General features: G+C 35.9%; 1 protein-coding gene across 2 annotated transcripts in view; it reads right to left on the reverse strand.

Moving 5' to 3' along the window:
* Positions 1 to 27,846, reverse strand: part of LOC136032659 (uncharacterized) — a 68,127-nt gene that overhangs the window by 38,244 nt on the left and 2,037 nt on the right. For both annotated transcript variants that reach the window (XM_065712945.1, XM_065712946.1), the window contains exons 2-3: positions 14,074 to 14,189; positions 5,916 to 6,057 (exon numbers count right to left, since the gene is read on the reverse strand). In XM_065712945.1, the coding sequence (XP_065569017.1) occupies positions 5,916 to 6,057; positions 14,074 to 14,119 (188 nt within the window). In that variant the 5' untranslated portion in view covers positions 14,120 to 14,189. The remainder of the gene's footprint in view (positions 1 to 5,915; positions 6,058 to 14,073; positions 14,190 to 27,846) is intronic.

Below are 27,846 nucleotides of genomic sequence, written 5' to 3' on the forward strand. Positions count from 1 at the left end.
AATAATGGTTATTGGGAAGTGTACAGACGTTTTCAGGGTTTTTTTTGGTTTTGGGGGTAGGGTTGAGGGAGGGGACTATGTGGGAGGATCTTTCCTTGGAGAAATATGCCATGGGGGAAAAAATTCAATGAAAAGGGCGCAGGATTTTCTAGCATTACTATAAAAAAAAAACAATGAAAAAATAAACATGAAAACGTTTTTTCAAATGAAAGTAAGGAATAGCATTGAAATTTAAAACAAACAGAGATTATTACGCATATGAAGGGTTTTAAAAATACTTTAGCATAAAGAGCGGGGTATTTAGGAGGAGATAAATACCTCACTCTTTATGCTAAAATATTTTTAGTGATTTCAACTATTTATTCTACGGCCTATTTAATTCAGGGGTCATTTTTAAGAATTGGAACAAAACTTACGGTTTAGTGTAAAGAGCGAGGTATTAACGAGGGTACAAACCCCCTCGTACACATAATAAAAATATAAGAATATAAAAGTTTGTTACGTAAGTTAATTCTTAAGTTACGTATATTTTTTACTAATAAAAACGTTCGTTGAATATTAAAAGTTCTAGTAGCCTTTTTAAGTAACCGAAAAATTGGAGGGTAGCTAGGCCTCCTTCCCCACCCCTTATTTCTCAAAATCGTCTGATCAAAACTAAGAGAAAGCCATTTAGCCAAAAAAAAATTAATATACTAATTTCATTTCAATAATTTATGTGCGGAGAGCCAAAATCAAACATGCATTAATTCAAAAACGTTCAGAAATTAAATAAAAAAAACTAGTTTTTTTAATTGAATGTAAGGAGCGACATTAAAACTTAAAACGAACAGAAATTACTCCGTATATGAAATGGGTTGTCCCCTCCGCAGTCCCACGCTCTTTACGCTAAAGTTTTTAGTTGTTTTAAAAAGTAGAATTGTGGCAAAGAGTCAAACTTTAGCGTAAAGAGCGTGGGACTGCGGAGGGGACAACCCATTTCATATACGGAGTAATTTCTGTTCGTTTTAAGTTTTAATGTCGCTCCTTACTTTCAGTTAAAAAAACTAGTTTTTTTTATTTAATTCATATTTTAAAGCTCTCTCCACTTCCTTTACGTCCTTTTTGTTTTCAATGATCTATCACTCAGATAATTCTTGTACAAGCCCCTTCTCCCCTGTAATAAACATAAAGCTTTTTCACTAAAATTCCTAGCTGTCGTCCTAGTATTTTCTCTAAGACACCACCAGCAACCTGAAAAAGTGTTTTCCTAAAGTTATTCCATCCATATGTTCTATTGTCAAATTTTAAACTTTCTGGTCTAGTATTCAACTGTTCCAGAAAAGTTTCTCTCAAATTCTCATCTTAGAGTCTACCAGAATCATAACTTCTCGGGATGTAGTTTTCTTCCGAAATTCCAGCTAATAAATTAACCCTAGACACTACCAGACGGTGATCTTTACTTTTAACATCAATAACAGCACTCCTATATACTCTAGTATCTTCTACTGATCCTATTATCTTCGGTTTACAATAATATAATCAATAAGGTTTGCTGTCGTACCACCACGCGAATACCAGGTTAACTTATGGGTTCATTATATGACCAATGCAAAGTTTTGGTTATAACTAAAATTTTAAACCTACAAAATGGCAACAGTCTATAGCCATTTCTGTTTTCTTTTCCTGGACCAAATTTACCAAGGCTAGGATACCATCAATCCCTATTTCTACCGACCTGGGCGTTAAAATCTCCAAATGGAAACACCATACTTCTACCTGAGACCCTGTCTATTTGCTCCTGCAACTGTAAGTATAATTCATCTGAGTCACTAGTATCTCCGTCAGTAGGTTCTACAGGATACTACTATAGCTGATACCCTGAAATTTCTAGTAATAAATTGAGGTATTCAGGTTAGTAGATACAAATAATTCCCGCCGCAGTCAAAATTAGTAGCATTTGCAAGTAGTCCCAAGTAGTTTTAGTCACAGTTGCACATTCACAGTCACAAGTAACTAGTAGTCACAGTTTCAGTTATAGTATTTTTAGCAATAGTGGTGCATATATACCCTCTTGATAACCTGGATGTACATAGTGGACACAGTCCTAGTCTTAAGTAGAGGTAATTGAAGCAGCAAGTTGTCACACTTGCAAGTAGTGTCAAATAGTCATAGCCACTGTCACAAGTAGCCACAGTGCAACCATAGTAGTAGTGGCAACTTTGGTCCTGAAAGTAAATGCTGTATCGAGGATTTTTATTTGGGGGGTATTTTTTGGAAGAGAAACAAAAAAAAACTCTAAAAACGCATCAAACTTTGATTATATGCTTTTTATTACCCCCCCCCCCACGCAGCATACAGCCTTGCAGAAAATGTAAAATTAATACCCTTAGCCGCTCCTAAGATGTTTTGTTAACCTTGATGCATTTAGTGTCTTTTTATTCAGTCTAACTTTCCCCTCAGGTTTAATTGAAGTTTCGTCTTAATATCCTTAGCTGACACTCTGGACCAAACTTTCCTTTCTTTACCGATGATAAATTCTGTACGTAATCGTGTATCCTAATGGGCAAATTACATAACTTACAACCTTTTTCCAGGGGCATTGGGGGGCACGACATTCCCAGGGGCATAGTTATGAAACCTTTAGACTAATTCGAACAAAGTGGCTATTTCACAATTTTGACCAGGGTTAAGGGGGTCTAAGAAGGAAAGAAGGTCCTTTCCCCTCTAAGCAGTGATCAACATGCCCTGAAAGTTTTAATTTCGTCAGTTGTTCCTGAGATGTTGCTGATGCACCCTTTTGACAATCAGCATGCACATGATATGTTTTGATTTTATTCAACATCTCCCTGAGCATTCTCTGGAAATAGTAACAAGTAGATGCAGTAACAGTTACAAAACAAAATATTTGGGAGGGGCGGGGGTCAAACTGGAAGTACATGATAAATTTGATGACAATGATATAAAGGAATTCATTTCTAACACCAAAAACTGCGTCTTTTACATACTTCGGAAACAAAAACAGCCGTAGAACTGACCCTGGAAGGATGACCCTGGTCAATATTTAACGGGAAATTGGAAAGTGGATTAACAGTGTATTATTCCGCCAAAAAGATAAGAATTAAAAATAGAGAAACATACTACCCCCTATGCAACAATTAAAATCTTTAGACTGTCAAGTATTGTGTTCACGAATCAAAGGCTTCATACGTGAACTGAAGAACTGAGCTAAAGAATTGAAGAATTTTAGTGAACTGAAGAATTCTGGAAAAGTAAGGTTATAAGTTTAGCTTGAGCATTGGGTTTGAGGGCGAAAGCCCTCCTAACTTCTCTTAAGTTTGAATGCCGTTCTTTACTTTCCATCGAAAAAAAATTATTTTCATTTCAAAAATATGTTTCAGGCTTCATTGTTCTCTCCCTCTCTGATACGTTCTCTTTTCCTAATTGAAAGATCTTACAAGATCAATTTACAGGATCTTAATGCCGAAAATGACCCTGGTAAAACAGCCAAATACTACATAAATAGTTTCGTTAATCCCACACTTTTTATTTTTACCACGTACTCAAAGCTTTTTTTTTTTAATGTTGTAGGACCTCAAAACGTTTTAAATAGTATGTGTCACAAAAAAGGAAACATATCCTTTCATAGGCGCATCAAGTGCTGTGACTCAGTGCTGAAACAGAACTTCATGTCTCTTGTTTTAACTTTGTTTTCGTGTCGGGGAAACAATTCTATAAAATTCCATAAACAAGGATTAGGCCTAAACTTCAATATGTTTAGCATAGCTACAATCCCGTAGGAAAAGGGCTGTAAGTTACGAAATGTGTTTATTGTTTACGTGCAGAGTTTAATATTGGGAAATATACAGACATTATGTTTTTTTGGGGGGGGGGGATTTTCGATTGGGGAAAACTTTTTCGGTGTGAACTTTCAACGGGGAGGGATATTTCAAAGGGTGAACTTTCTAGGGGAAATTTTACACTAGGGGAATTTGCCTGAATTCTAGTAATTATTTTTGTGCGTCTTGCTTTGTCTTTGCCGATTCAATTTTGCATGTGAGGATTCTCCAGGTCAGCGGGGTCGGAATTGTCTGAAGGATTTTTATTTAATTTTTATCCCGATTCTTTATTAAGACTCCTCAAGGGTTTGTGTTCTTTATGCGCACTCTTAGTCGCTTAATCAAAATAAGAAATTTGTCTTTTAAAGTTCTATCAGCTTAGCATTGTCTAAAGGTTCCATTGAAAAACTTACGTTTTGTCATGTTTGGATGAAACGTGGCTTTTATTAGCGCAGACCAACTTCTGCAAGCTACCATTTAGGGTAACGGAAAACCCATGAGATATTCCGTAATCAGATCATCGAACCTCCAAAAAATTTCTTTTGGAGACGTTCAAATGCCTTCAGAAAAATGTCTCTGTTGGCTCAAAGTTAATTTTCTTGCCCCGTGTCAACTTTTTAATATCACTGTTAAGAAACGAGCAGAGGTTAAGCTTCAATTTCCTTAGCAACTTAAGAACTACAATATATTAAAGGTAAATGTGATATCACTTATTTGTCCCAGTTCCAAACAAAGAAAATTTAATGAAAAACTTGGAAGAAACACGAAGACCAATGGAAAACACCAGGAGATGACAGCATTACAAGGTCCGTGAGAAATTTGTTTTAGATCCGTTAAGTTTTTTATTTATTATTTTACGAAAATATATGTCGGCGACTAAGCCACGGAACCATCATGGATCTGAAGCGTATTAAATTAAAAAACAAAACAAGTTTTTCGTCTGAAAGTGAGGATCAAAATTAAAACATAAAACGAACAGAAATTATTACGTGTATGAAGGGGATTGCCGCCTCCTCAACACCTCGCTCTTTACGCTATATATACTTAGTACTTTTAAAAATGCTTCCTATTGTTCTAATTAAACGACCCTTTGTGTTTCAGGAGTTGTTCTTAGTATTCTTAGTAATTGTTCTTAGAGTTAGGAAAGTATTCAAACTTTAGTATTCAAACTCAGTCTACACGGCAACCATACTACATATGCTCCACACTTGACCTTGGTTACATCCTATTAAGCATTTACACTCTTCAGTGTCCTTGATCATTGGGCAAGGATTTGCTAGACCCCTCAGTTATTCAATAATACATAGAAAAAAAGGTAAGGGAACTTGGAGCTCATCTGTTAAGGGCGTCTAATCGTCCAGTAATGTTCTCCGGGAATACTTTCCAGTAATCTTCAGTTAATGTTTCCCAGTAAATTCTAGTGGTCATGTTTAAACTTACAGATAAAAAAAAATGTAACAGAAAGTGGAAACATAGAATCTTCTGCAGAGGACATTAATTACCCAATTAATGTTAAGGAGCCAATAACATTATGGCTTATTTGCCATGATATATGTTAATTATGCCATAATGTTAGTTTGATGTTAAACCATCTTTCTAAGGAGAAAGCCAATGCAAGCTTTCGTTTTTTGAAGCCCACGCTATTCAATTTTTCCAGAGTTGTCTCGGAGACCAAGCTTTTATTAAGACAATCAGTAAAAACTATTTTTTTTTTTTGGTCAATTCTAGTTCCAATTTTGTTTTTGTATTGAACAAACAAAAAGTGCAAATGGCAAAAGTAAAGGTGGCAAAATTTATACTTGGGCTAAGCATCTTGTTCTTCAATTCCCGAGAGCAAACATTAGGGGAGCTAATTTCAAGTTAATAAGCTTCTTATCCATCCGGTTCAAAACCTCATATGTTCCTTTCAACATGCGAACCATATTTTTATACAATTCCTTACGAAACCTCTTGTGTCCCCTCCTCTAAGAAAAACAAACATGATCCCTACTTTAAAAACAGAAAATGAAATATGAGACTACATAACAAAAAAAAATCCCAAACAAGCCTTGTCTATTTTCATTATGGCAGGTGTAGCGATAACTAATTCCTGATACTTACGTACAAGACTTTTCAACAGCAATTTTGCTTTGTGGGATTCCTTTGACCAATGGATCTTCCATCAAGGGATACAATGGGGATAAGCAGTCGTCAAGGGATGTCTTGGAGCACTTCACCAATTGTACTGGATGAATGAACAATGCTATGTAGAAGTAAATTAATTATAGAGCAGCATAAGGAAAATCAAAACATTTGTGTATGTCTTATTTCTGCTTAATCGTCGTAGTATCAGTCTGTGTTTTACATACTGATAAGAATATTATTTGAAAATATTGAAAATCTACTAAGGGATCTGAGTGAAAGAACAGAAATTTGAAATGAATAGCTAGGGTAAGACCTAACTAGAGTATATTTTTAGCATCCCTACCCCTTACAAAAATGTTGAAGGTATTGTATGTATATATAGTTCTGGGACAAAGGAAACACTATAGTGGCAAAAAACCTTTGCTTCTTATTAGACCAACCCTCTCCCAGACCAATCAGCTTGGCGCATCCAATAAATTATGTCCATGACCATAGTTTCTCCATTTTCGACCATTTTAACTTCAGCACCGTTCAAAAGTCAAGGTGTGATTCAGATACAGCTGATGACATTATCAAACAGTTCGTGGTAACGAACTGTAGTAAGGAGCGACCCGGCTCAATAGTAACCAAAACCCTAAAAAATGGAATTTTGATACCAATACCTACATCAAAAGAATCGTATTTTAATGCTGATTTTAAATATATAAGTTTCATCAAGTTTAGTCTTACCTATCAAAAGTTACGAGCCTGAGAAAATTTGCGTTATTTTAGAATATAGGGGGAAACGCCCCCTAGAAGTGATAGAATCTTAACGAAAATCACACCATCAGATTCAGCGTATCAGAGAACCCTACTGTAGAAGTTTCAAGCTCCTATCTACAAAAATGTGGAATTTTGTATTTTTTGCCAGAAGGCAGATCACGGGTGCGTGTTAATTTGTTTTTTTTTGTTTTTTTTTTGTTTTTTTTCCCTAGGGGTGATCGTATCGACCCAGTTGTCCTAAAATGTTGCAAGAGGGCTCATTCTAACGGAAATGAAAAGTTCTAGTGCCCTCTTTAAGTGACCAAAAAAATTGGAGGGCACCTAGGCCCCCTCCCACGCTGATTATTTTACCAAAGTCAACGGATCAAAATTCTGAGATAGCCATTTTATTCAGCGTAGTCGAAAAACCTTATAACTATGTCTTTGGGGACGACTTACTCCCCCACAGTCCCCGTGGGAGGGTCAACAAGTTACAAACTTTGACCAGTGCTTACATATAGTAATGGTTATTGGGAAGTGTACAGGCGTTTTCAGGGGGATTTTTTGGTTGGGGAGGGGTTGAGAAGAGGGAGATATGCTGGGGAACTTTCCATCGAGAATTTGTCATGTGGGAAGAAAATTTCTATGAAGGGAGCGCAGGATTTACTAGCATTATTAAAAAAAAAAAAATGAAAAAATAAATATGAAAAAGTTCTTTCAGCTGGAAGTAAGGAGCAGCATTAAAACTTAAAACAAACAGAAATTATTACCCATTTGAGGGGATCACCTCCTCCTAATACCTCGCTCTTTACGCTAAAGTATTTTTAGTAATTTCAACTATTTATTCTACGGCTTTTGTGATTCTGGGGTCATTCTTAATGAATTGGGACAAAATTTAAGCTTTAGTGTAAAGAGCGAGGATCTGACAAGGGGGCGAACCCCCTCATATATGTAATAAAAATATGAGAACACAATAGTTCTTTACGTAAGCTAATTTATAAGTTACGTAAATCTTTTACTAATAAAAGTATTCGTAAAAAATTAAAAGTTCTAGTTACCTTTTTAATTAACCAAAAAATAGGAGGGCAACTAGGCTTCCTCCCCCGCTCTTTTTTTCTCAAAATCATTCGATCAAAATTATGAGAAAGCCATTTAGCCAAAAAAAAATACAAATTTCGTTTTAATTATTCCTCTGCGGAGAGCCAAAATCAAAACATGCATTGATTCAAAAACGTTCAGAAATTAAATAAAAAAAACAAATTTTTTTAACTTAAAGTAAGGAGCGACATTAAAACTTAAAACGACCAGAAATTACTTCGTATATGAAAGAGGCTGCTTCCTCATCAACGCCCCGCTCTTTACGCTAAAGTTTTTTACTGTTTTAAAAAGAAGAATTGAGAGAAAGAGTCAAACTTTAGCGTAAAGAGCGAGGCGTTGATGAGGAAGCAGCCTCTTTCATATACGAAGTAATTTCTGGTCGTTTTAAGTTTTAATGTCGCTCCTTACTTTCAGTTAAAAAAACTTGTTTTTTTTTATTTAATTCCATAAAGGGCCGGACACACTTACAGTATTTTTTTTTCCGCACCGATTTCAGCAGCTCAGGGGGCAGATGATAGCAGAACAAAGTAATGCCCTTTGCGGAACATTTTTGAGATTAAACATCAAAGACACCAATTGTCAACTGCAGTTTAGCAATAGTTGCACTATTGATGTAGCTGGGTCTTTCATCGTTCGCATTTAATTTACGCTTTGTTTTTTTTTTGTTTTTTTTTCATGTTGATCACAACGAAATTCAGTGTCGTAAATTAGGTTTGTAAATCGTAATTATGTTTGTATGTCGTAATTAGGTTTGTAAATTAGAGGACTGGAAAGTTTTTCAAGCTCAAATCAACGCTGTTTTCTTTGTAATTCCGGTGCTTATTTGGCAAATCGGTGCCAGTAAAAGTTATGTGTGTCCAGCCCTTAAGAGAAGAAGTTGGTGCCACTAAAGTCAGCCCTTCGACACCCAGATAGGTTCTTCTTCGGATCCAATCTTCGGGCAGCAGTTTGTTGATTTTGGAAGGATATTAAGTTATTATTAGCAGCTCACTAGATTAGGTAAGCCTACTCCTTGAAACCAATGAATATAATTGATGAAATTATAATGTTTCTCTCTGCAAGATAAAGCAGCCACCGATACTTTAAGAAAAAAATAAATGTATAAATCTTACAACTTTATATTTTTTGAAGGAGGATGTTGTGGTATTGCATCAACGGTTATTTGCTCTTTTTTCTATACACCATCGACTTCTGATTTTCTAGTGAACTGCTTTAGTAGTCAGTGAAGCCACCGGTACCCTGGATATACAGAGGTACTATCTATTATCCACATTTCTCAATTGCACACCAAGATTAGCAATCGGCATCGCCTTTTTAAGACACCTTTAAATTCCAGGGTACCAAAATAAGAAAGCTGCTTCCGCAAATTTAGGTCCTAAGAGGCCCGATACAGGTACCAGAGAACCGACTATAATCCTATCGAGGAAAAGCGATTCCTGTTAGTGGAAGGCTTCATTGATAGCGATTAAACACTAAACAAAAGTACTAATACTTATGAAAACAAAACTTACTGTTGTTTTAACAATCAAACAGTAGATGTATTGTATCAACGCTATGTTTAAATTTGATTAATCACCTATTTTCCATAAAATCTTAACAGCGCCTTGACAACCACTTTAATTATTTCAAGTTTTGGGACTGCTATAGTTTGGTCTAAAGCTATTTTTCGTTTACCATTTTCTCTGAGAAAATATCTGAGTGAAAATGAAGAAGGTATTCTTTTATTGATTGTGAGAAAAATTGTCTCAGAGATTTGTGTTCCATTGAAGTTGATGAGTGAGCTGCTGAAAAGGTCAGACAGGACAAACCGTTGTTCCAAGGTAAAAAAAATGGGGAGGACTCTTGTATTTATAAAATCGAACACATATTTTTAAATAATAGAAGCATGTTGTGAACTTCTTCAAGCATTTTGTTTTTGTGACGTTTCAAGACTTCTCACTATATTTGAAGAATATTTAACAGAAATGGATGTTCTACTTCTACCAAGCATTCCATGAGCTTGGACAATAAGTTAGATTTGAAATTTTTGCAAAACGTTTGCTACAAGAACACATAAGTAGATAAGGGGTTAGTTTCCATTATGGCCGAGCCACATTAGAGTCATACCTACCAACAAAAATTCGAGTTAAACGATAGAGTTGGATTTTTTTTTTCGGGATTTTAATACCACACTTGAATCTCAGAAAATGAAACAGCAAGATAATTAGTGTGAAAAACTAATACCAACAGTAATTTTCTCCCAATTATTCCCCATTAAGACTATATTTTTGTAACTTTTACCAAAATTTCTACAGATAGAATAAAGGGACGATATTTCGAGCTTTTTTTTGGGGGGGGGGGGTAAAAAAGTAGGTCATCACACCCGACTCTCATTGAACAATCATAAATTTAATGCCTGAAAGTTGAAATACCATACATAATTGGTGCTGTAGTCGTGAGTAATTTTGATTTACCCATGAAAGTGACTGTCATAGGACCCGGGAATGAGCGGGAATGACCCGGGAAGGAGCAACTTTCAGTGATCACAGCCATTCAGTTGCCAATTTTAGCATCCTTTGCTGAGTCGTCGACCAATTAATCGAGTCGGAAGAGATAAGTGTTGAGAACAAGAAATTTGGTGAAGGGGGCATTTTATCAGAACATAACCGACTAACAGCAAATGAAATTTCTTTTTGGCCCAATATTGCCAACCGCAATATTTTTTTTCTTTGTGTTATTTATCTATATTTGTATACAACAAATTTTTGTCTACTTTTATTATATATTATTTTATTATTATATATTATATATATTTTTATTATACTTCTTTTATATTTTTATTATGGTTTTTATATTTTTTATATTATATATTTTATATTTTATATATTTTTATTAATATTACATACATATATATTTTTTTATTATATATAATTTTATTATTTTATATTTTGTCTAATAATATTTGTCTACAACAAAGTTATTCTTTGCAAAGAAATAAATGAAAAACTTTTTTTCAACTGAAAGTAAGGAGCAGCATTAAAACGAACAGAAACTATTAAGTATATGAAGGGGGTGGCCTTCTCCTCAACACCTGGCTCTTTACACTAAACTTTCTTAGTACTTTTAAAAAAGCTTCTTATTGTTTAAATTAAGTGACCCTTGTGTTTCAGGATTCGTTCTCAAGGAATTGGGAAAAAAGCAAACTTTAGCGTGAGGAACGAGGTGTTGAGAAAGAGGCAACCCCCTCTATATACCCACTAATTACTGTTTTTTGGAAGTTTTAATGTTGCTAATTACTTTCAGTTGAAAACGCTTGTTATCTTATTTAATTTCTGACCGTTTTTATATAGTCCAAGGAAATCTAGCCCCACCTCCACGGATAAATACCCTTCCCAGGAATATATCCTCTAGACAATTTAATTCCGGTGAAAATTTCCCAGGACAATTACCCTTAACAACTCCATACGTAAAATTGAGACGGAAAAGAGAAAGCAAGACATATAAAAAGAATTTTGGATAGGAATTCTTGCAAATTCCCCCAGTGTATAATTTCCCCTAATAAGTTCACCCCCTGGAAGCTTCCATCTCCATAGAAAATTCCCCCTTAGAAAAACCCCCATCAGAAATGTCCCTCCCCTCAATCATAAATTGTATGCATGCTTCCCAATAAAGTGTACTATTCGTAAACAATGGACAAATTTCAAACTATGATGAACGAAAGGTCTATCTCAAAATTTAGATCGGCCAATTTCGGGGAAAAGGGGCGGGGAGGGGCCTAGTTGGCCTCCAATATTTTTGGTTACTTAAAAGAGCACTAGAGCATTTAATTTCCGTTCGAATAAGCACTCTCACGGTATTTTGGGCCACTAGGTCGATACAATCAACCCTGGAAAAAATAGAAAAAAAAAACATGTATCCATGATCTTTCTTCTGGCAAAAAATACAAAATTCCATATATTTGCATATAGGAGCTTGAAACCTCTGCAGTTTGGTTTTCTGGTGCGTCAAACCTGATGGCGTGATTTTTATTGAGATTCTGTGAATTGTCCATGAAAATTCATAGAAATCTAAAGAAAATCTATGATTCTATTTAAGATTCTCTGAAAATCAAGCAAATCTTAAAGGCTTTTATCCTTTAATAGGTAAAACTAAACTTAATGAAACTTATATATTTAAAATCAGCATAAAAATTCAATTCCTTTGATATATCTGTTGGTATTAAAATTCTGTATTTTAGAGTTTGGGTTACTATTGAGCCGGGTCGCTCCTTGCTTTCAGTTTGTTACCACAAACTGTTTGATTGGATAAACGGTCTTTGTTTTTTTTGTTTTTTTTTGCGTAATCACAAAAAGAGTCACTATTCTTATATAGAAGGTTCTCTGCATTAGAGTAACGCCCTGTTCTTAATAATAAAGATTCCTAAAAATGGCAGAAATTACACGGCTCAGGGGAGAATTAAACAGAACAAACTCTAGCTCATAGTAACCGAAAATTGAAAGACGCGTTTTCAAACGTGTTTAGTTAAACGAGCGAAAGTAAAAAAAAACCTACCCAATAAGAAAAAATTACCATTTGAAGTTGAAGGTGACTCAGGAATGGTAGCTATTATTACTATTAATCTTAATGATAAGAGATTGCTGCCCAAAGAAATTTATGAAATATTCCAAAAATAGCCTCCCCACAAAATGATGTCTGATCGAAATAATGTCTGACGAAAACTGTACCACTGCAAGCCAGAATACCTATTTAAGAAATTACACCCCCCCCCCATCTTCACCTATAACTTTTTCGCATAGGGATCTGTGTTGTGTCTTTTTTTTATCAACTCCTACTTTTCTTCATCAGCACAAGTGGGATGCTGAAAAATACTAGATAGATGTTTATGGGCTCATTTTAAAGGAAATTGCTGTATCTACATTCTTATTCTAAGAAATAAATCATAATATTAAGAAAACTATTTTTTATACCGCTCAGGCTTGTAAGTAACGACTGACTTGTTCTATTGCCAATGGAAACTCTAAAAAAGGAGTTTCAATAGCTATTTATGTGTCAAAAAAATTGCATTTTGTATTGTTTTTAATCATCAAAAGTCCATTCAATTTAAAGACACTCATGAGGGGTTTTACAAACACCAGTAAAAGGGCGATTGATCTTGATGAGAATCATACCATCAAATTCAGCAAATTAAGAAACCCACATAAGAAGTTTAAGTCAGTAACTGCAAGACAAAAAAATTCTTATTTTTCAGAGATGGATGACCATGAATGCGAGTTTATTTGCTTTTTTGTTTTATTTTTTACCTGGAGTTATTAGATCGAAATATTAGTCATAAATGTTACGAGAAGGCTCATTGGAATAGCAATTGGAAACTCTTGATCTGTTTTAAGGAGGGGGGTTCTTTATGGAGACACTTTTTAAAGAGAGAAAAAGGTTGGGCCTCAGTAAAGTGGTATTTTCTGCCAATTTGTGGCGCAAAGCTACATTTAAAAAAACACACAAACGGAAAACAGTTTAGATTATATTAGGACACCACCCTTGACACACGAGCATTACTCACTTGCCATAGCAATTTAGTTGCGAATTATAACAATCTTAACTGTTTTTACCAACATTAAGTAGAGTTAGAAAATACGAGAACAGAAATTAATTTCTTTATTAACATAGGTAACTATTAACAATCATGTTCCTTTTCTACAAAAACCCTATGATACAATTCAGCGTATAATGATTAAATCCACAATTTTATGTCAGAATAAAAATTTTAGCATTCAAAATTTTATATCAGCAAACTCATTTCTTATTTAAAAAAAATTATAGTTGTGCCAATTATGTTACCACTAACAGTTCTATGTACAGTATCACCGACCCCACAATTGTTACAACTAGAAACAGTACCAAGCTTCATAGCAAGAGAGTTACTGTTTTCAAATTTCCAGCTGTTGATACATTTCTCAAAAGTAGAAAAATTAAACATTTTCTATAGGGTTTTTAGCCAGGGTTTGACTTAGTATTAGCAGATCTGGTGGATACCCATTTTAATTTTTTTTAATATAGCTTTTAAAGGAGTTTTTGAACTTTTTTGATTTTTGGAAGCTATAATGAAAAACAGACTGTTTTAATATTGTATTGTTATGATAGGCACACATTCTGTGCCAAAACAAAGCTTAATACCCATGAGAATTTAAGAATTGTATACCTCTAACTTAAGATCTCAAATTAAATACAAAATAAGTGACAAGTTACCCTTTTTAGTCCCAAAACTAGCATTTTTATATTCAAAACTTTTTGAATAAAGAGCATAAAAAGGTGTACTTACCTGATAGAAGAAATACGTAAATACAGCTTAGACCGGAATAGGCCATAGCTAACCTCTTTGGATACTTTTAATTCCTCCAGTCATTTTAAATTCATTCTGTATTCTTGATTTCTTGCCTAAAACAAAAAATGTTTACTTCTCACATATGTTTTACTTCTCACAGAATAAAAAAATAACCACAACAAAGAAAATAAAACCCTTTGGTAAAAAACCCTGATGACCTATCTCAGACTCTAGTATACCTCCTATCAGCTCGTTTGTAGTACATATATCTCTGAAATTTTCTTATTTTGCGTCTCTGACCTTTGAATAAACATTCTAAATGTTGGAGTTGTTAGCACACCCAAAAAATAATCGAAACATAATAAAGTAATCGAAACAAAATATTTGTATTTAAGTAAAATGGCCTGGGGAACTTTATCATAAAAAAAAATATTGCTTTGAATCCATCTCGTAAAATACATAAACGCTACGTTTTCTCTTGAGATGTCATATATTCCATTTGGGGGATGTCATATATTCCGGGTCACACAAAGCTTTTTACAACTTCGTCATAAATCTCATCACTGATATTATAGGATTGATGGACTGTATCTACTGGTAAACTATCATTGACGCTAATAACGTTGTTTTTTATTAATTCATCTTTAGTTTCCGTGCTGATACTGTCTCTCAACGCACTTTTAATTTTACTTTCGGTCTCATCGTGTAGTGCGACGTCATTTTTACATAGGTTGCAGCGTTGACACCTGGATAAAATACGCGTTATGACGTTGGTGCTGTAGTAGGCTTGTCTTCTTCTTGTGTTCTTTTGACTGGTAATGCCAGATATATGGTAAAAGGATCTATTGATGGGTAATGTGTTACCAGCAACAGTAGCGATTAAAGTTTTACTCATCATCAACTAAACGTTTTAGACTTGCATTTTCTTTGAGCACCATCATCTTTGGAATTGTTACTGTCGCACATCTACCTTCACATAATATGAATTTTTTTGTATTCCAAAAGAATTTAACGCTGCACTGTCATGACACGCAAGCATAGATTTTCAATAAGATTTTGTTTCATAGTTCATATATATCTCATTGTCAGCTTGCAACACAACGATAACTCTATCAAATTCGCAAACTTTCATGGAATGTTTCATTTTTTTTGTGCACTATCATACTTGGAGATGTTACTCTCGTATATCCACCATTTTCAGGATGGAAATTCTTGGGCACTCCATAGAAATTTAACACCTTACTTTAATGACAACACAAGCATATATTTCCAATTACATCCCCGTTAATGTTTGTTTCAAAGTTCAAATATTTTCTTTGCGAGCATTGAATCATACGGTAACTTTATCTTGAGCAAACACTTGCCTGAAAGACTTCGTCCTCACCTTTTCCATGATGATAGTAATAATGTTTGCTGTTGCCTTTGTTTTCATCAATTCATCTTTATATTCCTTGGATATGCTGTCTGTCAATGCCCTTTTTATTTTTCTTGCAGTTTCACCGTCTATTGCGACCTAGGTCGCAGTTTCGACACCTGATAAGATGTACATCATGATGTTATTGGTGAAGTAGGCTTGTGTTCTTCTTGTCTTCTTTTCAAAGTTAATTCCAGAAAGATGGTATAGGATTTATCAATGGGTACTGTGTTACCAGCAAAAGTAGCAAAAAGTTGGCCTTTGTCATCAACTAAAAGTTTTAGGCCTGCATTCTCTTTGAGCACTATCATCTCTGGAAATTTTACTCTCGCATGTCCACCTTCACAAATGATGAATTTTTTTTGGTATTCCTACGGAGTTTAACGCCTCACTGTCCTGATAACACAGATATACATTTCCAATAAGATTCCAACTAATGCTTGTTTCATTGCTCAAATATTTCTCATTGTCAGCTTTCAACGTAACGATAACATTAACACGTGCAAAAACTTTCTTGGAATGTTTCATCTTCACCTTTTAAAAGAGGATGTGAGTGTTTATCCTTCTAATTTACGAATTATACTGATTGAAAACGTATAATAAACTAGCTATTGCCGAGGACCAGCCATAGATTACCACGCAGGCAGCCATATAACAATACTGGAATAATCGGAACTTGGCGCAGAATTGGTGGAATCGAAACTGTGGAATTCAGGGACGAAAGCAACAATTTTCTACATAACTACTTGAAATAAGGAGAAGGCTCGTTCGAGAAATGTTGTAAATTCTAAGGGTATTCAATTGCCTTGGACTATTACGTTCTAACAACGAAACACTAAGTTCCATTGTTCAAATAAAAGCAGTATTCAATTTTGGATTTACAAGCTTATTTATGTGAGAAAAAGGTTGAAAATGCCTTAAAGATGATGACAGAGGCCACATGGAGGCAACGGGGTCAGCTGTGAAGCGTTTCGAGACACCATGAAAGGTCTTTTCTACGAAAACATGAACCAATGGAGTTAAAACATAGGTTTCTATCAATAAAATGTCCGAAAATGGTTCAGAAATGATGAGAGGTACCAGAGGGTACCAAGTGTCAGCCATTTAGTGTCACAGGCTGGGGATTGCCATGGTACTTCGTAATCTAGCAATAAAATTTTAAGTATCCGTTATTCAAATAAAAAATGCAGTCAGTTTTAAGTTTATTGATTAGTTTTTTTTTAAGGTTGAAAAACCATTAGGTGTAATAATGTGCCCTTAGTGGGTGTCATCAGGGTGATTCATTGTACCGCGTTGGCCTCAGTTTCTAGGCTTCATTAGAAGACACACTAATAGAAATTTTTTCTTCAATTTGAAACGACTGATTCTACAGTAAGTTGATTATTTTTGCAAGAAAGTGCCTGAAAAACGCCATATGTGCGATAATGCCTGCTAGAGCGTGCCGTGTTTCAGGCATTTGGTTTAACAGACTGGGAACCACCATGGAATGTTGCAATTTAGAAAAAAAATTCCATTTCCACTGTTCAAATAAAAACAATGGTCATATTTAGTTTAATTTTTTAGCGAAAAAGGTTGGAAAACCCTTAGGTGTGATAATTTGCCCCCAGAGGGTGTCATCGGAGGGTGATACGTTATGCTACGCTGGTCTTGATTGCTAGGAGTCATCAAAAGAAACGTTAATAGGGATTTTTTATTAAGTTTAAACGATCAATTCTATTGTACATGAATATTTTTGCAAGAGAGCGCCCAAAAAAATACAATATGTGTGATAATACATTCTGGAGGGTTCTGTGTGTCAGCCATAGTGTGGCATGGTGGCATGAATTGAGATGCTGTATCAAGTTAGAGGTGGCTTACTAAAACATGAACCATCGGATTTAAATCATAGTTTCGCAGGAAAATGTACGAAAATTCCTTTGGAATGCTGGAGGGTGCCAGAGGGCCAGTCATAGTGTGGCATGATGGTGAGAAATGACATGTTTACCACGAAGGGTTGACTCTGGAAAACACAAACCAATGGATTTAAGGCATGATTTTTAACAAGAAAATATTAGGAAAATGTCTTAAGATTGACAATATGTATCATAAGGATGACATAAGCCTGCCATATATTGGTATGGTGGCTTGAATAGCCATGCAGGGGCATCACACTGAAGGGTGTCTTGCAAAAGCACGAATTGATGGAGTTTAAGCATAATGTTATTATGAAAATATATGAAAAAGGTCTTAGGAATGATAATGCGTATCATAGGGTTGTCACGGGGCAGCCGCATTTTGTCATAGTGACATGAATTGTTGTGGAGGCCATCAATTTCAGAGGTGACGCATGGTGCCATGTACCATCCATAGTGTGACAGGGTGACGTGAATTGCTTGAGCTAACATGTTCTGCAGCTTAAATTTAATGTGGTAGGCATTAAAAGAATTTTTTCGGCGGACGAGAACTGAAATCTAACATCCAGTCAAAGAAATGAGGTATTTTCTTTAAGAACTCTCAGCAATAACTCTTAATAAGGCTTAAATTTATCTCTAATAACAACCCTTCCCCTCTTGGTGTCCCTCATTGCTTGCCAGGGTGGGCTAACCACATATTGTCACGGTGGCGTGAATATGCGTAACCTTAACCCAGAGAAACATAGTATGTCCATTAAAATCTCTCGGAAATAACTCTTAATTTGGTTTAGATTTATATCTAATAATAAAGCTCCCTTCTGAAATTGGCTACTTCGGGGCCGTTAGAATTTGATGTTAGGGGCCCCGCTGGAATTACTCTTCAGGGTCCCATTGGAAATGGTTTTTAGGCCCCTCGTGCAATTGGAAGTTAGGGACCCTCCGCTAGAATTGCTCGTTAGGGTCCCATTAAAATTGTTTTCTAAAGCCAAATTGGTTTCTAGGATGTTAGGGGGCCCCAAATGGGATTGGATTATAGCTCCCCTTGGAATAGGTTGCTAGGTCCCCCATCTTTCTTTAATTCACGCTTTTTTGCTTATATTTTATCTTATAACAGGTTTTTCCCGTTTTGTTTTTCCATTTGTTGAGCTTTAACTGCTTTTTCTGAGGAATTTTTCATGTTTTTTCCCTTTTTTTTTGGGGGGGGGGGGGGTTTCAACCGCTCTTTCTGTGTTTTAATAATGCTTTGTAAATCTGTTTTTATTGATAACATTTGTATGTTAAAAAAATTTGTATCCTTTAGATTTATTGATCCAGAATATATTTTACTAATGCAAGAAAAGTCTAATGCCAATGCTATATAAGATTTACTATGTAATTTAACCTGTCTAGGTGACTTTAGAACATTAATAATGATGTAACCTGCAGGTGTATTTAGTATATGAAAAATAAATAGGATTGGGAGGCTTGTGATGTCACTTGGAAATGGTTGGACATGCAAACCATTTAATTGTTCTAGTATGCACAAACACGAGATTCTCCTTGCGTGCAATAGGCTATCATTTAGAATGTATTAGCCGAATCAGATTATTAGAAGGACTTTCATAGTCCACCTGGTTAACGCTACAGTCCATTGAGGGGGAATCCCTTTTGAATCCTAATGTGGACAAAAATCTTTAGTTAATAAATATTCCCTGAGAAAAACGTCTTGCAATAAAATGAAATGTCAAAAAGAAAAACAAAACTTGGAAAAAAAAACGCCTCGAAAAGAAATAGAATATTCAAGTACATTACGTAGCCCCACGAGTGTGTCTTCCACAGTTACAAGCGGGAATTCCCCTCTGATTTTTAGCATGTCTTGCAAGATTGTGCCATCCTTAACACTGGTAAACATTCCCTATTACATAAGAAGTAAAGCAATTATGAAGAAAAGCATCTTGAAGAAAAATGTCTGAAAATCGTCGTGAAATGACTTGAAACGTCTTTAAAAATGTCTTGATGGAAAAATGTGTTTAAAAGGTTTTGAAATGTCCTGAAATGTCTTGAAAAACCTCTCGAAGAAAATTTTCTTAAGTAACGTCTTCAAACGTCTTCAAAGACGGCTTGATAAAAAAATATTTTAGAAAACGTCTTGAAATGTCTTGACACCTCTTGAAACACATCTTGAAGAAAAATATCTTAAAAATTGTCTTGAAATTTCTTGAAAAAGCATCTTGACTAGTTTACACGTCCTATTACGTAACATGTGTATAACTACACATTCCCTGTGATATACCAAGCAGCTATATCTATTAGACAAATTCACTATTAAGTAACAAGCAAACCCTATTACAGAGGTGTACTATACACTTGCGTAATAGTTTTGTGTCGGACCCAGGTGTGCGTAATAACATCTTGAGGGACTATTAGCTCTAATAGTTTACCCCTCTATCTGGCCGTTTAAAACCATCTTCGGGATGCTACTCACGCTTGTCTGAACAAAAAGATAAAAAACATGCTTAATATCTCAGAACTTTAGATGCTATGAATGCTGATGAATGAGAATTGTCCATCCCGTTCCTTAAATAATTGTCCAAAAAAAATTTTCATAGGGCAACAGATTCCTAATGAGCAAGTTGATTTTTTAGGAGTAAAATTCTAGAAAGTACTACTTATAACAAAAAGTATAGAAAAAACGTAGCTTTCACAGAAAGTATTCAAAAAGTTACACTTTAATCAAAGGGTACTAAAAGTGGTACTTTCTTATTTTCTTACCCGTAGTAACCCTGATTGAGAATGTATACAAACCAATTTGTATTCCTGTTAGACTCGTTTTGCTCAGTAGAAGTAGTGATCACCCTTTGGATTCCAGAGGACTCATAGGGGGTACACGATTTGAGCTACTTGTCTCTCAAGATGTTATTACGCACATCTCGGTCTTACGTAGTACTATAGTGCACCTGTAACGGTACAATACACCTGTGTGCTACGTAATAGGGTTTACTTCGGGATTTCTCAGGCTGTTACGTGATGGGGTTTGTTTTCCTATGCAAATGCTTTCTTTCGTTGTTATGTAGTAGGGTTTTTACATTAAGATATAGGTGCTTGTTAAGAAATAGGGTATTACTTACATATGCAGATGATTTCAAGACACCTAGGCCCTAGCGAGCAATTCCACCAGGCTCTGCCGGAGGCCCCCAGCCTAACATAGCAACCTTTTCCAACGGGGAACCTTAGCAACCAATTTAACAAGAGACACTGGCAACCAATTTCAACAGGAGAGCTTTTGCAGTCTATTATGATGGGGACCCTAGCAATGAATACCAACGGGGCCCTAGCAGTCAATTTCATCGGGGGCCCTAGCAACCAACTCTTACGTGGTCCTAGCATAGCATTTAATAGGGGGCCTTAGCATCCAGTTTCACGAGGTTCCAAAAGTCAAGAAGTTTTTCAAGACGTTTCAAGACATTTCAAGACGTTTTATAGAGATTTTCTTCAAAAAGTTTCTCAAGTCGTTTTAAATTATTTCAAGACATTTATAAGTCATTTTTGGGCAGTTTCTTAAAAAAAAATTCAAGACGTTTTTCTTCAAGATTTCTTTGGCTGTTACGTTTTAGGGAATTTTTACTTATGTTAAGGATGACGCATTCTTGCGGGATATGTTAGAGGTCAGGGCCCGGCATTCAAGTGAGGAATCTCTGGTTGTAACTTAGGATAGCGCACAAGTGAGGTGTTGCGTATGTACACCTTTATATTAAGTAATAGAAGATTGTTTGTAAATTTTAAGGATGACGCATTCTCGCGTAACTTGTTAGGGCCCACCAAGTGGAGAATCCCCGGTTGTAACTGAGGATAACACAAACTTGGGGTGTTACGTCATGACAATGCACACCTGGGTGATATCGAATAGTTTAAGAGATGTTTTTTCCTCAGGATTTCATTTTTCTTCTTTTTTCTCAGGAAACTGTATAATCCAAAGATGTTTGTCCGTTTGGGATTCAACAGTGATTTCCCATCAACGAAATGGAATGCAAGACAGTTGGACCAGGAAACACTTTCTAGTATTTTATTCGGGGAATACTTTCTACTTGATAACCTAACGCACGGAGAATTCCCTGTTCTGCATTCTAGAATAATTAAATGGATTGTTTATTTCTAACCCTTTCCACATGAGAGTGCGTCAGCATCCCAATGCTATATATTTTATCTCTATTAAGCACACCTGCCTGTTACATTTCATTAATTTAGATCTTGATACTCTCCAAGTCATATTTTCAAAAATGAAGCAAGCAAACGGTGAAACAATAGACGCATTTTCGCATTCTGTTATTTCTGATAGGTTTTAATGAAAATGTCACGGTTCTTTGAGCCACGACTCTGCATATTCACGCCAAAGTTATGGGGGAGATTGTCTTGAAGCAATTTTTTGTTTATGGATTTTATTGTTAAATAAAGAATTCAGAACAGTGGCAATATCTGAATACCCGCCCTAGTATGACATTCCCGAGGGGAAGGGTTGTTGCTAGAGGTAACTTCAAGCCATTTTAGGAGCTAGTTTTGGGAGGTGTTGATGAAAATCGTTTCTTTGACTGGGTCAGCAACACCCCCACCTTAACTTTAAGCGGTAGAACGTACTAGGCTAGGCCAAATTATGTCACAGTTACAAACTATGGATGGCAAACTATATGCTGTGGCACCCCTCATCATGACTAAGACATCACTTAAGGTATTTTCCTGCTAAAAATATGCTTTAAACACATTGGATCGTATTTTTGCAAGCCATCCTAAACGTGATACACTATGTGAATTCACACCACCACCACACCACACTATGACTGGCCCTTTGGCACTCTCCGGCACCCCCTCATCATTCCTAATACATTTTTCAGACATTTTCTTCAAAAATGTTTCCTTTAAATCCATTGGCTCATGTTTTCGTAAGCTAACCCTCCGGGATACATCATGTCAATTCACACCACCATAGCACACTATGGCTGACCTGTTACATCCCTACATACATATTATCATTCCTAAGACATTTTCCAGAATTTTTTGGATAAAATTATGCTTTAAATCCATTGCTTGGTGATTTCGCAAGCTACCCCTCGTGAAACACCTTGTCAATTCACGCAACCATGGCAATGTGTGACTGCCGTCCGCCAACTCTATGATACATATTATTGTTCCTAAGATATTCTCAGACAGATTCATAAGTGTGCTTAAAATACATGGCCTTGTTTTTTTACAAGCTACCCTTATTACTCCTAGGTATTTTTAAATATTTCTTATAAAACTATATCCCATTCCGCTTTTCACGCTTCTGACCCCCATTACAGCAATTCCAGTTCCAATTCCACTTCCCCCGCTTCTGACCCCGCTTACTGTAATTCCAGTTCCAATTCTGTCGGCTCCAACATCGGTTACACTTCTGGCTCTGTCAGTTCCTGTTCCGCCACTTCCACCATCCCCCCCCATTCCACGATTCGGATTCCACCAATTTCACTCCGAGGGCACTACCAAAATCTTCAGATATCACCTAATTTAACGAGAATTATCTATTGCGTTATAAAAACCCGAAGTAGTTTTATCAAAATCATGCAAGTTAGTATCAAAATCATGCATGGTATTACCAAGATCCTGGCATTAACCAAACGTTTTGTGATAATATTAGAACGTACCTGATATTGTCAAAATCTAAAATGGTGTCATCGAAATCATGTAATCTGTCAGCAAAATTCAATGTTGTAATAATAAATCGTGTCTGTTGTAATCAAGGTTATCAAAATCTTGTCAAGCAGTACCAAACTCTTAAATGATATTATCAAAATTTTTCTGATATTATGAAATATCTCGCACAACATTATCAAAATCTCGACTGATATAATGAGAATCCTCTATGGCAATACCAAAACCACACACGTAACTATCAGAATCATTCAAGTTATTCAAAATCATGTCTGCTACAACCAGAATTTAACGTAGTAACATAAAATCGTGTCTGGTATAATCTAAACTCTCATATGATACTGTCAAAATCTTGTCTGATTGATCAACTGGACCGTTGGCCCTGACGCTCTAAAAAGTCACGCGAGAATGCGTTATCCTCGACATAAGTAAGCAATCTCATATCAAGTAACCTAATGGTGTACGTGCGTAACACCCCACATATACACTATCCACAGTTACAACTGGGGATTTCGCACTTGAATGGCAGGCCCTAGTCTCTAACATATCGCGCAAGAATGCGTCATCCTTAACGGACGTAAACATTCCCTATTACGTAACAACCAAAGAAATCCTGAAGAAAAAATTCTTGAAGAAAATTGTCTTTAAAAAATGACTTGAAAAACCTCTTGAAGAAAAGTGTCCTAGAAATTGTCTTGAAGTGACTTGAAACGTCTTGCAAAACGGCTTGACGGTAAAACTGGATACTAGGGCTCTGGTGAAATTGACTGCTTAGGCCCGTTGGAATTGACTGTTAGGGCCCTCCGTTATAATATGTTGCTAGGGCTCCCACGTTCGAATTGGATGCTAAGGCCCGGTTGAATAGAATTCTAGGGACCTCTGATTGAACTACGTGCTAGGGCTCCTATTGAAATTGGATTCTAGTCCCCCAGTGAAATTGGATTCTAAGCTGGTTAGGTTAGGATCCCGGTGAAATTGGATTTCAGGACCACCAAAGAAATTGTATTCCAGGGCTCCGTTGGAATTGGTTGCTAGGACCCCTGTTGGAGTTGACTGCTAGGGTTCCCCGTTGGAATTGGTTGTTAGGGCCCTCGTTTGAATTTGTTTCTAGGGGCTCCCCGCTGGAAAAGTTTGCTAGATTAGTTTAGGGGCCCCCGGTTGAAAATGTTGCTAGGGGTCCAGTGGAATTGCTTGCCAGGGCCTCGGCATCTTATAAGGTTCATCACTAGCGGCCCTTGAAGGTTTTCCCTTACATTTCTAGGTCTTCAAACAATCAAAGAAACTATCACGTAACACGTACTTTTGCATCTTAACTAGCAGACTCTAATAAGGCCTATTACATAACAACGAATAGCAAACAAACTTTATTACATAAAAACCAGAGAAATATTGAAGTAAACAAACCCTATTACGTAACATACAGGTATACCATACCGTTACAGGTGCACTATAGTATTACGTAAGACCCAGGTGCGCCTAATAACTTCTTGAAGAATTGGTAGCTCCAATAGTATACCCCCTGTGGGGCTTCTGGAATCCAAAGGACGGTCACTACTAGTATTTAGGCCAAGTAAGTTGCATGCCTATCAGAAAAAATGTTGACCCCATTTCAAGCGTTGCAAATCGATGGAAAGAACTTCAGAGTTGTTTGTCTTCATTAAAGTTGCGAAACGTTTGGTTTAATACCGCTTTCTATGTTTATAATGAGAGAAGGGTTGAGATGGCTAGGGAACGTTCAGCAGATGAAGGATGACAGATTGCCGAAAATTGTCCTTTTTGGTCAACCTTCTAGGGCTAAACGAAACACAGGTCATCCCCAAATAAAGATTAAGGGGAAATAGAAATTTCCTGGGAGGGTGTAAAGTTGGTGGCTTATATTAGAGAGGGATGGCGGAGGAGCGTGCGAAGCTGTGTTGACCTTAGGCGGCTTGTTGCTACGGTGAGTTTTAAGCGGTAGTAGTAGTTTTAGAAGTTAGTTCTACTTTTTTTAATTAATATTCAAGTCTCAAGTACTTATTGCATTGTGTTTTGTTTGAGTAATTAAGAATTAGAAATAGGAATCAGGCATAATTTCATTATTTTTTTTTGCTAATAAGTTGCAATTATTTTAACATGAACTTATCTGGATATAATACAATTAGAGTATTTAACAGTTTTCATTTAAGTAAGTTAAATTTTAAAGTACATTTCAATGACAAATCATGTTTTACCGCCCACCTAATATATAATACCAAATATATGGTAGCATTGAAATTGGCTGAATCTACAAATCGGTGACTTTGATGGAAGCCCTTAGATTGCTGGGATTTACCCACTGGAGAAGTAATGACTAAAATCAGTGACAACGATTTTAGTCTTTTTAGAAGCAAACGGAAACTTTTCTCTTTATTACTTATTAATTGGAATGTTGACTTGTTTCATTAGCAACTTAGAGCTATTCCTGAAGGACAAATTATCTAGTTACTGAATACATTTTCTTTGTATTCTATTTGTTTGTCAGCCAAGGGCAGTTTCTATACTAGCAAAGCTAACAGTTTTGAAATACTAGTGGCAAGCTTATTTCGCAGTTCAAAGACAAGAGAGATGGAGGAAGAATCGAAAATTCGATTAACGAAGATAAAGATTCGAATAACGAAGAAACGAAAGATAACGAAGATTCGTTATCATTTAAAAATTATCGATAAAGACAACATAACTGTTTTATTTTACTCAGGTCAATTTGATTTAACTCAGCTCAACTATTTATACAGAATTTATACAGTATTTTATGCCTTTTTGAAAATGGATTTTGAGAAGATCTTATTCTTCAAAATTGTGGACCTAGAGTAAGACCCTGGGGTTCTGTCCCTTCTTCGTAAGAATACAGATAATCCCTCTTTTTGAAATTACACATACTTTGACAATTTTAGTAGCAGTCTTAAATGGTTATAAAACTGTCTTAAATTAAACCAAACTTTATGTTGTCTGTCCGAACCTTTAGTATAACTATAATAAAAACAATAAATAATAAAATAGTAAATATCATATATTTAACTCAATAGTTTTGTGTAAGCATACACTTGGTTTGGCTTTTTTATGCCTTATTGATAAATCTTGTAAGGTTGTAGAGAATTTTCAAATCTAGCGAGGAGTGTGGTCTTTTTAAAAGCTTTCCTGGCGAATTAAAATTGCCGACAGCTAAAATATACTTTTTACATTTCTCTTAAGCAGTCTATAAATGACCCAAAAGATAATAGCCGTGAGATTAACACAAAGCCTAAGCGGATGTCGTTTATTATATTAACATCAAGTGACAAAACGACGTAAGAAACTACTACATTGACGTTTCATTTCAAATTTCCTTACCGACCATACCAACTCGATGGATAGAAAATTTGCGTTTGATAGTCGACAGATGGCATTTTCTTAAGCAACAACCTCTTCCGAGAGTAGTAAGACATCTCTAAGTCCGGCCGCAGCGTCCTTTAAGGGCATTTTCCAAAACGTTAGTCAAGTGGGGAAACCCCACATTTAAAAAAATGTGACCCCCTCAAGGCGCTTAAAGACGTTAGTTTAATGTTGTTTTGCACAGAAAACACACAGAACACACAATTTTATGTGTGTGTGTTTGTGTGTATGAGCCGTGTAGTACGGCTTGTATTTGTAAAAAAATACCAATTTAGTTATGTGGATCCGTTCCAGTTATGTCAATCATGTATCTAGGACTTGTGCTTATTTTTCGCACCAAGTTTCATCCCGATCCCTCCACTCTAAGTGTTTTCCAAGATTTTAGGTCCCCCCCCCAACTCCCACCAATTTCACCAGACCCGGTCGAGATTTAAAATAAGAGCTCTGAGACATGATATCCTTCCAAATACCTAATTTCATTAAGATCTGATCACCCGTTTGTAAGTTAAAAATAACTCATTTTTTCTAATTTTTCCGATTTAACCGTCCCCCCCACTCTCCTCCAGATGCTCGAATCGATGATACAACAATTTCTAATTTAATCTGGTCTGGTTCTTGATACACCTGCCAAATTTCATTGTCCTAGCTTACCTGGAAGTGCCTAAAGTAGCAAAACCGGGACAGACCGACAGAATTTGCGATCACTATATGTCACTTGGTAGATGCCAAGTGCCATAAAAACTACCTTTGTGTGAAGGGAAAAACCCTGTATATAAACAGGCCTTTGTGTAAGGCATTTAATAGGAAAACCCACCTGGCCCTTTGTAGTTGTTACAAATTCTGGAATCAAAATAAGTCTTGTGTAGGTCACGTAACAGGAAAATCTTTGTGGTCAGGGTACAAAGGTTCTTGGAAGCAAAACAAGTCTTGTTTAGGTCATGTAATGAGAAAACCCACTTGGCCACTTGTATTTGTTACAAATTTTGGAATCAAAATAGGCCTTATATAAGTTTTGTAACAGGAAAACCTTTGCGCTCATGGCACAAGGGTTTTTGGAAGCAAAACAAGTCTTGCGTAAGCCCTAACAAAACAATTAATATTGACCCTCAAATTACGTCATTGACAAGGTCGTTTGAATTTACACAAGTAAACATTAGACGAATGTCTTTAAACATCTTGAGATCATTTCTATACATCTCCCCCGACACAATTCCCTTCAAGCTGAAAATTCGCCCCCAGAAAATTTTGCAGACGATTCCAACTGAAAAAAAAATTTCTTGGCACATATTCATTTGAAAAAGTCTTTAATTTTAGTTTGTTTTTAAAATCATGTTGGAAAATCCTCCCTCCGTGGAAAATTCTTCCCGAAAATATCCCCCCTTAATAAAAAGTTGCCCCCGTAGAGAATTTCCTCTG

This window comes from Artemia franciscana, chromosome 11 (assembly GCF_032884065.1).
Source record: "Artemia franciscana chromosome 11, ASM3288406v1, whole genome shotgun sequence".
NCBI classification, from domain to species: Eukaryota; Metazoa; Arthropoda; class Branchiopoda; order Anostraca; family Artemiidae; genus Artemia; species Artemia franciscana.